Source organism: Hyperolius riggenbachi, chromosome 7 (genome assembly GCF_040937935.1).
Source record: "Hyperolius riggenbachi isolate aHypRig1 chromosome 7, aHypRig1.pri, whole genome shotgun sequence".
NCBI lineage: Eukaryota > Metazoa > Chordata > Amphibia > Anura > Hyperoliidae > Hyperolius > Hyperolius riggenbachi.
Genome location: NC_090652.1, coordinates 213080760 through 213094623, shown reverse-complemented (window position 1 = coordinate 213094623; position 13864 = coordinate 213080760). Strand labels below are relative to the sequence as shown.

Here is a 13864-nt window from a genome sequence, read left to right as displayed (position 1 = left end):
CTCCTTCTGTCTGTCTGTTTGGATTGCATTTACCCTAGCGGTAGAGGCGGTGGATCCTTCTGTACTCTGTCTTGGAGAGTAAGCCAGAGCTGCGGTTGCTACTGGTTACTCCTTCTGTCTGTCTTGTCTGGAACGAACGCTTGCTGTTGTCCGGGTGAGACAACTGATTAGCAAGCGTTCGCATTCTCTGTTTACTTTCATTTTTCCGTGTTTCATTTGTTAGTTAGGGTTGGTACGTTTTGTCACTGTTGCGCTTATTGTGCGGTGACCGTGGCGTGAACGCGCTTTGTCGCTATTGCACTTAACGTGTGGTGACCGCATTTAGCTAGTCCTGTCCGTTCCTTCGTGTTGGATTGCAGTTTGCTAATTGGTTCTGTCTTTATTCGTTCTATGTTCTGTCTTTGCTCCGTCTTGTGTCTCTGCTAGCGATTGCCATTCTTGCGATTGCTTTCTCGCTTTGTTCTTCACTGTTGTATGTCAACCGTCGCTGGGTGGTGACTAGATTGGTGGACATACATACATTCTTTCTCTGTGCTCACTCTCTCTCGAGTGGCTATCTTGCCCTGTTTTGCTTCACTTCGTACAATCTCCCTCTGGCATCTGTGGTAGTACAGAGACCAAGTTCCTCTGTACTCCACAGTTCCATCTGATGGTTGGAATTCCTCTCTGCAGGTGCATTTGCACCGAAGCTGGGTTCCCTTATCCAAACGCTTGTGGAGGGTTTCCGCAGTGTCCGCGCACATGTTGTGCGCTGACCACGGAGATAATTCCACAATCGTTACAGTGTTTTATGCAACATGAATTGTGATCTCTGCACAAGTAAAATAAACTGCAGTTTTTTCCTTTTTCTTTATATTTTTTATTTGCCTTTTAGAAAAAGGTTACATTTATGCAATTTCACAAGGGCAACATGAATACAAAAAAAACAGCAAAATGTATACAATCTCCTCATGCTCATTAAAGTGCCACTCATTTTATGCTATGGCTAATCCAGCAGGTGCTCAGATGAACTGCTGATTATTTTGTGATGTCCACAGACCAGGGAATGAATGATCCATCCTTATCTATTGGGATCTAAAAAAAACAAAAAAACAAAAACAAACTATGAAGTAAAATCTGCAGTCACCGAAAGGGGTTCCTGTATGAATGCATAATGCTGAATAGAAGAGGCCAGAGGGCAAGTCTATACAACACCACTGAGTGTTTCTTCACATCCTTGAGCTCACCTCTTATAAGCTTATTACATAACTATCTTTATGCAGAGCACATTCGTCAGTAGCAAATGTTTGTCCCAAAATTAGTGTCTGTGTTCGAAATTCGAGATATTGAAATTGAGAAAGCAAAATTCACCCATCACCACACTTCAACACCCAGTGATGTGGACAGGGTCAGGTTACTTGTCTGCGCTTGACATTGAGCTTCATGGGAGTCCTATCCTATTGTCTAGATAAGGTTTGACAGATCAACCTTTTATAACTAATACCTAAACTAGATACAAAGAGGTCCATAAGCATTACAAGAAGGAGTCTACTTAAATGACTTGGAATTCTAGCCATGTATATGTAATTGCTGCTTGGTTCAGTAGCAAGTATAAAAAGAGTATTTCTGATTCCCTTTATTAATCATGTGAATTAGGCTATTAAAATGTTACATGCTATGCAATTATTTCGTACTGACCTATACTGCACATAATAAACAAATGATTTGTCAGCCAATCTATAGATAACCATATCAGGTCAAAGGCCAGCTTTATGCCTGGTACACCCCATGCAATTTCCCATCAGATAGACAGGTTGAATCGATTATTTCTTACAGGTCTAATCTTATTTCTGATCGTTTTTCTTATCGTTCTTGTATAGAAGTGATGGGAAAATTTCTCAGAAAAACGATTGGAAATCAGATTGGAGCTGTCAGAAATAATTGATTTGACCCATCTTTTTGATGGGAAGTTTTATGGTGTGCACAAATCCTCCGGCATATGGCTAGCTTTAAGCAGAGATATACATGTAGTACTACTCTCTGTACAATCTAAAACTGTACTGCAGTAGAAAATTAACATTGGGAAGAGCAGGAGTCATGGCTGCACAACATCACAAGATATTCAACGCTGTAATGTGAATCCAACATGCAGTATACTGCAACAAATTATCTTCATGAATTAGTCCTGTAACAAAGTACTGATTGTAGGCAACAGACATGCTCTGTGTGACTTTTTACTGTTATGTGTATAAAGTGAGAACAACTATAACAATTTTATAAGATCATAACTAATTTGTTCTGAATACATTGTACCTTGGAAATTAATTAAATATAGTCTCTGCTGACATATTACTATTAATACATTTTTTTACTGTGTGAACATTAGAAAAACAACTAGGTAAAGAGTACAGATGGAAGATTTTCTACATAAAGGGAACCTAAACTGCCCTCCCCACAAAAGTGTTTCTACTAGCCCCCCTGTGCCCATGCCGGATGCACCGGTGAGTGAGTTTAGTTTTTGCAGACGATGGCCACTGCATACTCGATCATTTTTGGTTTTGCTGATGATGGCCAGTGCGCATGAGTGGCCCTGGCTGCATGCATACTTGATCAACCTCGTGCCGCCGGGAGCATCCTGCTCATGCGCAGGAAGCTCCCGGCGGCAGGAGCGTGATCGAATATGCATGTGGCCAGGGCCATGCAGCCCCAGTGGCCATTGTCGGGAAAAATGAAACTGCAGGGGGCTAGTAGAAGCCCTGGGTAAGTGAGACTCTTTTTTGGGGTCAGTTTAGGTTCCCTTTAAACTTTATGGTTCTGTACATGCCATATGATGGTTTTTCCATTATATGGAAACAGATATTCGCATTCCTTTTTGATTAAAATCATTATAAATCATTGCTGAGTAGTGTTGCTGGTTCACCCAAATGAAAGTGATCTAGCTGGTTCGCCATGTGATCATAGCTAACTGATCTTCAGATTCTGGTATACACAAGTCAGTATTCACTCTTAATCATTGAGTGATTCATTGAAAATGATCCAAAACATTTGCTGATAAGAAGTTCTGCTGCAGACTCTCTTACTGGAATAAAACAATCATCTACTTTGTCGTTGCTGTAACTGGATGTGCTGGTAAATATTGACTGACCTTGTAACATATACATATGCAGCTATACAGCCTGGGTTTACAAAAAACCAGCAGGAACATCTCCCATGTATATTTAGCAATAGGGAATAATGGTCATGGTGATGTCACTTGGGATGTAGTGTAGGGAATTGTTTGAGGTAAGGGGTCCAAAAAGTGGGTATCAGAACTGAAGCAGCTTGGAGATTCTTTAGCTCCATGGACTGTCTAGCCAAGTGGTGAAGGGTTACCTAACCCCTGAAGACGAAGCGAAGCAAGAAATTTGGGGAACCTAAATACAAATACAATAACATTTCTATAGGGATTTTCTCCCTTAGGACTCAAAGCGCGTAGGCTCTCTCAGATTCAGTAGTTGGTAGTAGGATGAAGTATTCACACAACATAAGTTATATTTCTGCAAATGCCAAACTGAACAGGTGGGGTTTCAGTCTGGATTTAAACACGTCCAGGGATGGAGCTGTCCTGATCTGCTGAGGTAAAGAGTTCCAAAACATAGGAGCAGCATGACAGAAGACTCTAGGACCAAAAGTTTCCAAGTGGACTCTGGGTATGACTAAATTATTAGAACCTGTGGATCTGACATTGCAGGGATTGCTACACAGCTATAACATTTCTTTCACGTATCCAGGGCCCAGATTATTTAGTGATTTAAATGTCAGTAGGCCGATCTTGAATAGGACCCTTAAACCGGCCCTGGCACCAGTATATGTTTTTTTATTTTATTTTTTGTGTGTGTTGGAAGATGGGTAGTCTTATACGGTGAGTATATCCCAAAAACTCTATATTTTAACTGGAAAAGTTGAGGGGTCGTCTTATACGCCCAGTTGTCTTATACACCGGAATATACTGTATGGTATATATACAGTACAGACCAAAAGTTTGGACACACCTTCTCATTCAAAGAGTTTTCTTTATTTTCATGACTATGAACATTGTAGATTCACACTGAAGGCATCCAAACTATGAATTAACACATGTGTAAATATAGTACATAACCAAAAAGTGTGAAACAACTGAAAATATGTCATATTCTAGGTTCTTCAAAGTAGCCACCTTTTGCTTTGATTACTGCTTTGCACACTCTTGGCATTCTCTTGATGAGCTTCAAGAGGTAGTCACCTGAAATGGTTTTCATTTCACAGGTGTTGTGTCAGGTTTAATAAGTGGGATTTCTTGCCTTATAAATGGGGTTGGGACCATCAGTTGCATTGTGGAGAAGTCAGGTGGATACACAGCTGTTAGTCCTTCTAAATAGACTGTTAGAATTTGTATTATGGCAAAACTTTGAAAGTGTCCCCAAGTACAGTCTTAAAAACTACCAAATGCTACAAAGAAACTGGCTCACATGTGGACCGCCCCAGGAAAGGAAGACCAAGAGTCACCTTTGCTGCGGAGGATAAGTTCATCCGAGTCACCAGCCTCAGAAATCGCAGGTTAACAGCAGCTCAGATTAGAGACCAGGTCAATGCCACACAGCAGACACATCTCTAGAACAAATGTTAAGAGGAGACTGTGTGAATCAGGCTTTCATGGTAGAATATGTGCTAGGAAACCACTGCTAAGGACAGGCAAAAAGCAGAAGAGATTAGTTTGGGCTAAAAAACACAAGGAATGGACATTAGACCAGTGGAAATCTGTGCTTTTGGCTGATGAGTCCAAATTTGAGATTTTTGGTTCCAACCACCGTGTCTTTGTGCGACGCAGAAAAGGTGAACGGTGGTCTCTACATGCCTGGTTCCCACCGTGAAGCATGGAGGAGGAGTTGTGATGGTGTGGGGGTGCTTTGCTGGTGACACTGTTGGGGATTTATTAAACATTGAAGGCATACTGAACCAGCATGGCTACCACAGCATTTTTCAGCGCCATGCTATTCCATCCGGTTTGCGTTTAGTTGGACCATCATTTATTTTTCAACAGGACAATGACCCCAAACACACCTCCAGGCTGTGTAAGTGCTATTTGACCAGGAAGGAGAGTGACGGGGTGCTGCGCCAGATGACCTGGCCTTCACAGTCACCAGACCTGAACCCAATTGAGATGGGTTGGGGTGAGCTGGACCGCAGAGTGAAGGCATCTCTGTGAACTCCTTCTAGACTGTTGGAAGACCATTTCAGGTGACTACCTCTTGAAGCTCATCAAGAGAATGCCAAGAGTGTGCAAAGCAGTAATCAAAGCAAAAGGTGGCTACTTTGAAGAACCTAGAATATGACATATTTTCAGTTGTTTCACACTTTTTGGTTATGTACTATACTTCCACATGTGTTAATTCATAGTTTGGATGCCTTCAGCGTCAATCTACAATGTTCATAGTCATGAAAATAAAGAAAACTCTTTGAATGAGAAGGTGTGTCCAAACTTTTAGTATATATATATGTATATATATATATATATATATATATATATATATATATATATATATATATATATATATATATATATATATATATATATACATATACACAGTGGGATATGAAAGTTTAGGTAACCTTGTTAATTGTCATGATTTTGTTGTTAGTTTTTTTCTGAAGTACACGGAAAGTCAGACAAATCAGAACATTTGCATTTTAAAAAGTTATTTTGAAATAGATGAAGGTGTCAGCCTCAGTTACTCTGTCAAGACAACTGCACCTTAACAAAGGACCATCTGGCTTTCAAGAGAGTTGCCTTAAAACTACTATTACTTGCTTGTCTGTTGTGAGCCTCCTCTCCTCTTATGCCTGAGGTAAATGCCTTTTGATCATTAGGATGCACCTACGATGAATCAACTTCAGCTACTTGAAAAACGTAGCATTTTTTCACTAGACTCTTAACTCTAAGTGATAAAAGACCACTCAGCCAAGTCATCTTGCCCAATTCACTGAATTATTGCAGATGTGTCTGTATTACAGACCAAGTGGCACAGTGTTTCAGGCCTACATCTTTTCTCAAGGGCCTACAACATTGTTCCAATTTATCTGTAATGCAAACACATTTGCAATAAAGCACTGAATTGGGCAAGATAACCTGGGTGAGTGGCCATTTTTATAAAGGAAATTGGAGGTAGGGGTTGGTGCATCAACCTAATATGGTTTGCTACCAGATCTGATTAAATACTTCAAAGCATCATTACCATTTCCACTAGATCCCTAACTTAACCCACTCATGGGGCTTTACTGATGCTATACTCACTGGCCTTCTCCACGAGATTGTACTTTCCAGGGTCCTGTTCATGCATGTGGAAGGAAAGGCCATAATTTAATCTGCCTGTTTCACGGCATCACGCCTTTCGCGTGACACGAACTAGAGTATGTGCATGTGTGTGTAGCTATTTCTATGGTAACGGTTGTTCACGTGCGTATATGTATGCGCATCTTAATGCAGACATTCCTTCGCATGCGTGGTCCAGTGCGGACAGCTGTGCACGTGCGTCTTCCTGTTGGGCCAAATGCTCTATTTAAACCTGCCTGACCAGCACTTCAGTGCTGTCTGTTTGTGCAACTTTCCAGCAGTTGTACCTGTTACTCTGTCCGCTTGTTTCCTGACTGAACCTCTGTTACCAACCTTGACTTGTTCCTGACTTTGTTTGTTTTCCGCCTGCCCTGACCTGTTGCCTGTTTAACAATGCTACCTGCCTAGACTCTCAGCCTGTTTACTGTGCATGATAAAATTCTGCCTGCCCTTATCCTGGATTGTCTATGTTTCTGCTTGCTGATTCTGCACCTCGTATTATCCATGAACTGCACAATGCAGTGTCACCTGTTCTCTCTCATCACTGGTGGGGCAATTCCAGGGGTCATGACCTGGTGGCTACCAGGCAGCAAAGTAGTTCATAGCCCACTAGGGGTAGCGGCCCATCATTCCGTGCAGGGTGCTCTGGTGAAGACCCGTAGCCACTTAGACTCCACGCCTTGGGAGAGCGCATGCCTACCACTGGTGGCGGGGTCAACAGAACCTGCTCAGAAGCATAAAAACTGACCTGATCTTCCCAAATCTAGGGTTTCTACATACCTTCTCAGGTGTATTGTCTAAAAAACCCCCAAAAACAAATGATTTAAACCATAGACTATTATCTGGCTAAGAGCAATGCATAATCAACCAACTGTAACACACCATTTTAGTTAGCTGGTCTTCACAAGCCATTCTGACTTTTTCAGGAGTAGCTGGGCTGTTGAGAGTGTAGATTTTAGGCAAGCCACGCTCTTCACGAACTGAATCCACTGCATCCTTTATGGCAAAATAGACAGAGCACCCTAAAAACAAGGCCGGCTCCCCCACACCCTATAAAAGAAGCAAATGCAACAGTTACACTTCAATACACTTTATGGTGTCAATTTAACTTCTCAGTGCACTGGGAACACTTTTTTCTCTGAAATAAAAGCACAAGGGATAAGACTTATTTTCTTAAAGGGAACCTAAACTGAGAAGGATATGGATTTTTACTTTTAAAATAATATTAGTTGTCTGACTCTCCTGCTGATCCTGTCTCTCTAATACGTTTATCCACAGCCCCTGAACAAGCATGCAGATCAGGTGCTATGACTAAGGTCAGACTGGATTAGCTACATGCTTGTTATAGGTGTGTGATTCAGCCACTGCTGCAACCAAAGAGATCAGCAGGACTGCCAGGCAACTGGTATTGTTTAAAAGGAAACATCCATATCCCTCTCAGTTAAGGTTCCCTTTAAATATCTGCCAGACTGCACGAGTAGACTTCCAAGTTTATTAAAAAAAAAAGAAAAAAAAAGTTACAAATGGATCAGTACTGTCAAGAGGAGAAAAACACAGCAAAATGTGAAATATTCTAGTACATCTACATAGAACATCATAACACACGTACATGGATGATGGTTTCAAAGAAATAAAATCAAAAATCAATTCTCTATTTTTACATGGTAAATAAGTAATAAGGAGGCTAACTAGGCAATCCAAAACTTAAACATCATTCTTAATTTTCTTCTCAATAGAATATTTATCAGATCAACTGGCTCTTAATTGGTACAACTGCTGCAAAAGAGAAGTTGCAGTGCATGCTGTTTTTTTCTTCTTTACTTTCCTCCCCTTTTCCCCTCAGACACAACTAATGCAGCCTGATTGGCTGAAGTTTCTTTCACTCCCGTTTTCCCCTCCCAAACTTCTTCTCCTCTCTGATTGGCCAATGTTTCTTGTGCTGAGAAGCTGAGAAAGTAAATAGTTGAAATCCGATCCATACAAATAAACCAGGTCTACAAAGTCACACAATGATTTGTGACAATGCACTTCTTACCGCAGAGCTGTGTGGGAGTGTCTGAAGACTGGGAGGAGGGCGGGCAAGCATAATAAATCAGAAGGAGGAGAGGAAACAGACTAAGGGAGGAAATGACATCATGACTGGCTTCAGACACAGGGATTTCAAAATGGAAATTGACAGAAACAGAATTCTCTTTATTTACTATATAAAACTCACTGAAATCAAAACATGGACAGTGCAATCAATACATGTTATGTAAGTAAAGCAAGTATTGATCTATTAATATGTGGTTTTTTTTGTGATAGTATGGCTAACAGCTCCTCTTTAACACACAATTATGACCTGGCAATGCAGAAAATATTTTAATTGAATCTGAAAGCTGTGTTATGCGGGACAATAAGTATAACATGATGAGCTGGATTTATTTTCACACAAAAGACAAATATGGCTTAAAAACATTGTGATGAATTTTATCAGAGCAGCGCATACCTTAGAGGAATAAACGGTGTAGGGATTTTTAGATGATGCCAGCAAGGAGACATTAAACTCTGTGGGGACATCACACATTGCTGGCATTTTATACTTGTCAGGTCCCAGCGTATACAGGTCTCCTTGTGGAGAGTAGAAGAGTTCCTCCATTGTATACAGGCCAAGCCCCTGAGTAAATGCACCTTCAGTCTAAGACAAAAAAATAATACATAGAATTACTGCACTATCTTACATGTTTTGTAAAGCATTACTAAATGGTTAAGAGCCACACTGCTTCCTGACAGGTTGATGTATCTTCCTCCATATACTCGCATTTAGCCATACAATGCTAAGTCATAAAGCTCATGAAAATAATCACTGTTTTGTGCTGCTAGCAGCTGCAGGAGATGGACACTAGGTTTGTTTTATTAACCTCCTTGGCGAAGCCGCGCAGGATGTTATCTCCGGCCCTGCTGGGCCGATTTGTCTAATTTTTTTTTTTTAGCTGGACGCAGCTAGCACTTTGCTAGCTGCGTCAGCACACCGATCGCCGCCGACCCGCGCTCGATCGCCGGTATCCGTCGCTCCGCGCACCCCCCCTCCCCCCAGACCCCGTGCGCTGCCTGGCCAATCAGTGTCAGGCAGCGCTGAGGGGTGGTTCGGGACTCCCAATGACATCCCTACGTCGGTGACGTCATCCCGCCCCGTCGCCATGGCGTTCTTTGAACGGGATTTCCTGATCGAAGCGGGTGGGGGGATGCCGCTGGGCCCTGGGCTCGCTACATGATATAATAAAAAATTTTTTTTTAAAAAAACTGCTGCGCTCCCTCCTGGTGGAATTTTTTATACCGCCAGGGGGGTTAAGGTTAGAGAACATAAATCATCCAGCAGGGGCGTAGCAATAGGGGTTGCAGAGGTTGCGACTGAATCGGGGCCCTGATGGGCCCTCCCTCAATTACAGTATTAGCTCTCTATTGGTCCTATGCTCATAATAATCACTTCTATAGATACTTTGAATAGTGGTAATCATTAAACTGTTCCCCATTCCCTTCTTGCACGCACCTCTGACACTGTAGTTTCCATTGGCAGGTTTTGGTGCGCTGTATCAATTGCTATGTATAGCGTGCTTGGGGGGCCCCATTGTAAAACTTGCATCGGGGCCCACTGCTCCTTAGCTACACCACTGTCATCCAGCATACCTGGACTGGAGTGTGAGAAAACGCGGAAAAGCCGCCACGAGTAAGGCGGCTGATTCCGCGTTCAACATGGCAGCTTGCGGCATGGGCCTGCATCCACTAGCCTGACGGAGCACGGAGAAACCGCCGCATGCCCAGTGAACAAGGCGGCGGATTCCACGTCCGACGCGGCGGTTTGCACGCATGGGCTTACCACTAGCAGTATGGCTGAACGTGGCAGAACCGCCGCATGCTCTGATAGCGGTGCGGCTGGCCCCGCGTTCAAACCAACAGATGCATTACAACACATGTCTGGTGTGGCTGGGACTGATAGTCCACACAGGTTCAGAAGGACGCGCGCGCACGCTGAGAGGCAGAGCCTTTATGGCAGTCAGAAGGGTGCCAGCTGATCCAGCCGATCAGCTGACAATTCTATCAGGTTTCATTGGTCCAGCACTTAGGGGAGGCGCTGGTGAGCGCTTGTGTATATATACTGGGTGCTGGTCATTTCTCTGGTGTCTGGCGTTGCGATCACTACGTGGTAGCACTCAGACCTTGTCAGTTCTGTGATCTTATCTGTGTTGTTATCTAGACCAGTTCCAGGGTGTTGATGATCAAGGACCTCACACCTCAGTCTAGGGAAAACTGTATATTATCTGTGTTATTATTTAGACCAGTTCCTAGGTGTTGATGACCAGGGACCTCACCCCTCAGACTAGGAATTAGCTTTACCATCTAGTTATACTCAGACCAGTTCCAGGGTGTTGATGATCAAGGAGCTCACACCCAAGACTAGGCATTGTTGATTATTTGTTATGACCTTCTGCTTTCCTGACTACTCTTCCGATCTCTGATTAGGTACTTCGCTATATCTGATACTCTGTTCCCGAACTCTGTTTGTCTTAGGATTCCGCATCTGTCTCCTGTCTCTGTCCCTGATCTGTCTGTCTGTTGCTGACCCGGCTTGCCCGACCTCGAGAGCTATCTCCTCAGTCTAGAGATAGCGCACAGTCCTCGGAGTGACGGCCCTCCTTGGTGTCACTCACACTCGGTCCTTCCTACTCCTAGCCTGACCCCTCCCTCGGGAGAGTCTCAGGCTTGCGGAAGGAACGTGTTATTGTGCTGTACTCCTTACTGCTGTGCACCTGCTCCTCAGGTGCAGTCTTCAAAGTATTCCTGTTGTACCAAACACTCTTATTACCCAGGTGTCCAGAGGTTAGAGATATATCTGATTATCGGTGATCTGCAGATCATCAATAATCAGGTATATATCTGTATTCTCTGTGATACTGCAGATCACCGGTAATCAGACCCTCTCTGTGTTACACCGATCGTTACATAGAGAGTGGAAAAACTGTTTACCAAAGTTGGGAAAAAGTTTTAAACCCTCATCAATATAAGAAATTACTAAGGTTTGTAGAAAGGATTGGGAATTGTAGCCTGCATGTACTAAAGATGGTTCTCACTTTTGGTTGTCACGCCAAATCATACAAATAAGTTAATTGGCTTTCCTTTAAAATTGGCCCTCAAAACTGTGATACATGCACGACACTATCCCCAAAAATTGTCCCTCTACAACACACATAGAGATATAGCTATGGTAGGGAATAGATTGTGAGCCCATCTGAGGGACAGTTAAGTGACAAGACTATACTGTATATCTTCCTCTATTGAAGATGTCGGTGCTCCATAAATACTAAATAATAATAATAATAATAATACAAATAAAACAATCTCACTATTACTACAAGTAATTCCTTAAAAGAAATGTGCTCTGAAACAGATTTGTGTTGTAGAAAGATATAACAGCGTGTACATATATGGTTTTTTGTTTTCAGCAAAAAAATCCTACCATTTCTATGTAATATAAACGAACTGCCTACATTTTAATATATTTACTTAGTTTACCCTTAGTCTGTAGTCAGTTAATATCACTGAGGAGAACAGATCTGAATCAATATATATATATATATATATATATATATATATATATATATATAGTGGGTTGCAAAAGTATTCGGCCCCCTTGAAGTTTTCCAGATTTTGTCATATTACTGCCACACACATGAATCAATTTTATTGGAATTCCACATGACAGACCAACACAAAGTGGTGTACACATGAGAAGTGGAACGAAAATCATACATGATTCCAAACATTTTTTACAAATAAATAACTGCAAAGTGGTGTATGCATAATTATTCGGCCCCCTTTGATCTGAGTGCAGTCAGTTGCCTATAGACATTGCCTGATGAGTGCTAATGACTAAATAGAGTGCACCTGTGTGTAATTGGTTGTCAGTACAAATACAGCTGCTCTGTGAGGGCCTCAGAGGTTGTCTAAGAGAATATTGGGAGCAACAACACCATGAAGTCCAAAGAGCACACAAGACAGGTCCATGACAGGTCAGGGATCAAGTTATTGAGAAATTTAAAGCAGGCTTAGGCTACAAAAAGATTTCCACAGCCTTGAACATCCCACGGAGCACTGTTCAAGCGTTCATTCAGAAATGGAAGGAGTATGGCACAACTGTAAACCTACCAAGACAAGGCCATCCACCTAAACTCACAGGCCGAACAAGGAGAGCACTGATCAGAAATGCAGGCCCATGGTGACTCTGGATGAGCTGCAGAGATCTACAGCTCAGGTGGGAGACAATGTCCATAGGACAACTATTAGTCATGTACTGTATAAAGTTGGCCTTTATGGAAGAGTGGCAAGAAAAAAGGCATTGTTAACAGAAAGCATAAGAAGTCCCGTTTGCAGTTTGCCACAAGCCATGTGGGGGTAACAGCAACCATGTGGAAGAAGGTGCTCTGGTCAGATGAGACCAAAATGGAACTTTTTGGCCAAAATGCAAAACGCTATGTGTGGCAGAAAACGAACACTGCACATCACTCTGAACACACCATCCCCACTGTCAAATATGGTGGTGGCAGCATCATGCTCGGGGGGGTGCATCTCTTCAGCAGGGACAGGGAAGTTTGTCAGAGTTGATGGAAAGATGGATGGAGCCAAATACAGGGCAAACTTGGAAGAAAACCTCTTGGAGACCGCAAAAGACTTGAGACCGGGGCGGAGGTTCACCTTCCAGCAGGACATTGGCCTCAATTCATTAAGATCATGCTAGAGATAATAAGGCAAGAGAAAACTTACCTCCACACGTGAGAGAGTTATCTTACCTCTTCATTCCTTAAGTTACCTCTTCTGTAGTTAATTTACCTCCTCTGTAGTTAATTTACCTCCTCTGTAGTTAATTTACCTCCTCTGTAGTTATTTTCACATGCAGCTAATTAACAGCCTGACTTTAACTCTGGAGTTATTTTAAGGATTGGAGAGTTAATTTAAAGACAGAAGAGTTAACTTTAGTTTTGCCTGAGGTAAAATGTTTCCTGAATACTACATGCCTTATCACCGTGGTAACAACTCTAGAAGAGTTATTAAAGACAGGAGATAAGTTTAGTGAATTGAGGCCAATGACCCTAAACATAAAGCCAGGGCACCAATGGAATGGTTTAAAACAAAACATATCTATGTGTTAGAATGGCCCAGTCATTTGTAAAAAATGTTTGGAATGACGTATGATTTTCAATCCACTTCTCACATGTACACCACTTTGTGTTGGTCTTTCATATGTGTGTATATATATATATATATATATATATATATATATATATATATATATATATATATATAGGATATTGGTACTATTTATATTTTTTTACTTTTTATATTGTACCTTTATTACTATTTGGGGCTAGGCATGCTTTTGTGTCCTTTCCTTATTTTAGTGCACATGTAACCTTGCTATAACCTTGTTTTCTTGAGTTCACTATTGTCATGCACGAAGAACTTACTGCCAATTGTTTATACCCTAGATCAGTGGGTCAACAT

At 41.9% G+C, this 13864-nt stretch overlaps 1 protein-coding gene across 4 annotated transcripts in view; it reads right to left on the bottom strand.

The window, feature by feature from the left end:
• Nucleotides 1–866: 866 nt before the first annotated feature.
• LOC137524808 (aldehyde oxidase 1-like) overlaps nucleotides 867–13864 on the bottom strand; it is a 279754-nt gene continuing 266756 nt past the window's right edge. For all 4 annotated transcript variants that reach the window (XM_068245130.1, XM_068245132.1, XM_068245133.1 and 1 more), the window contains 3 exons: nucleotides 8817–9005; nucleotides 7211–7378; nucleotides 867–1074 (listed from right to left, as the gene is read on the bottom strand). In XM_068245130.1, the coding sequence (XP_068101231.1) occupies nucleotides 1018–1074; nucleotides 7211–7378; nucleotides 8817–9005 (414 nt within the window). In that variant the 3' untranslated portion in view covers nucleotides 867–1017. The remainder of the gene's footprint in view (nucleotides 1075–7210; nucleotides 7379–8816; nucleotides 9006–13864) is intronic.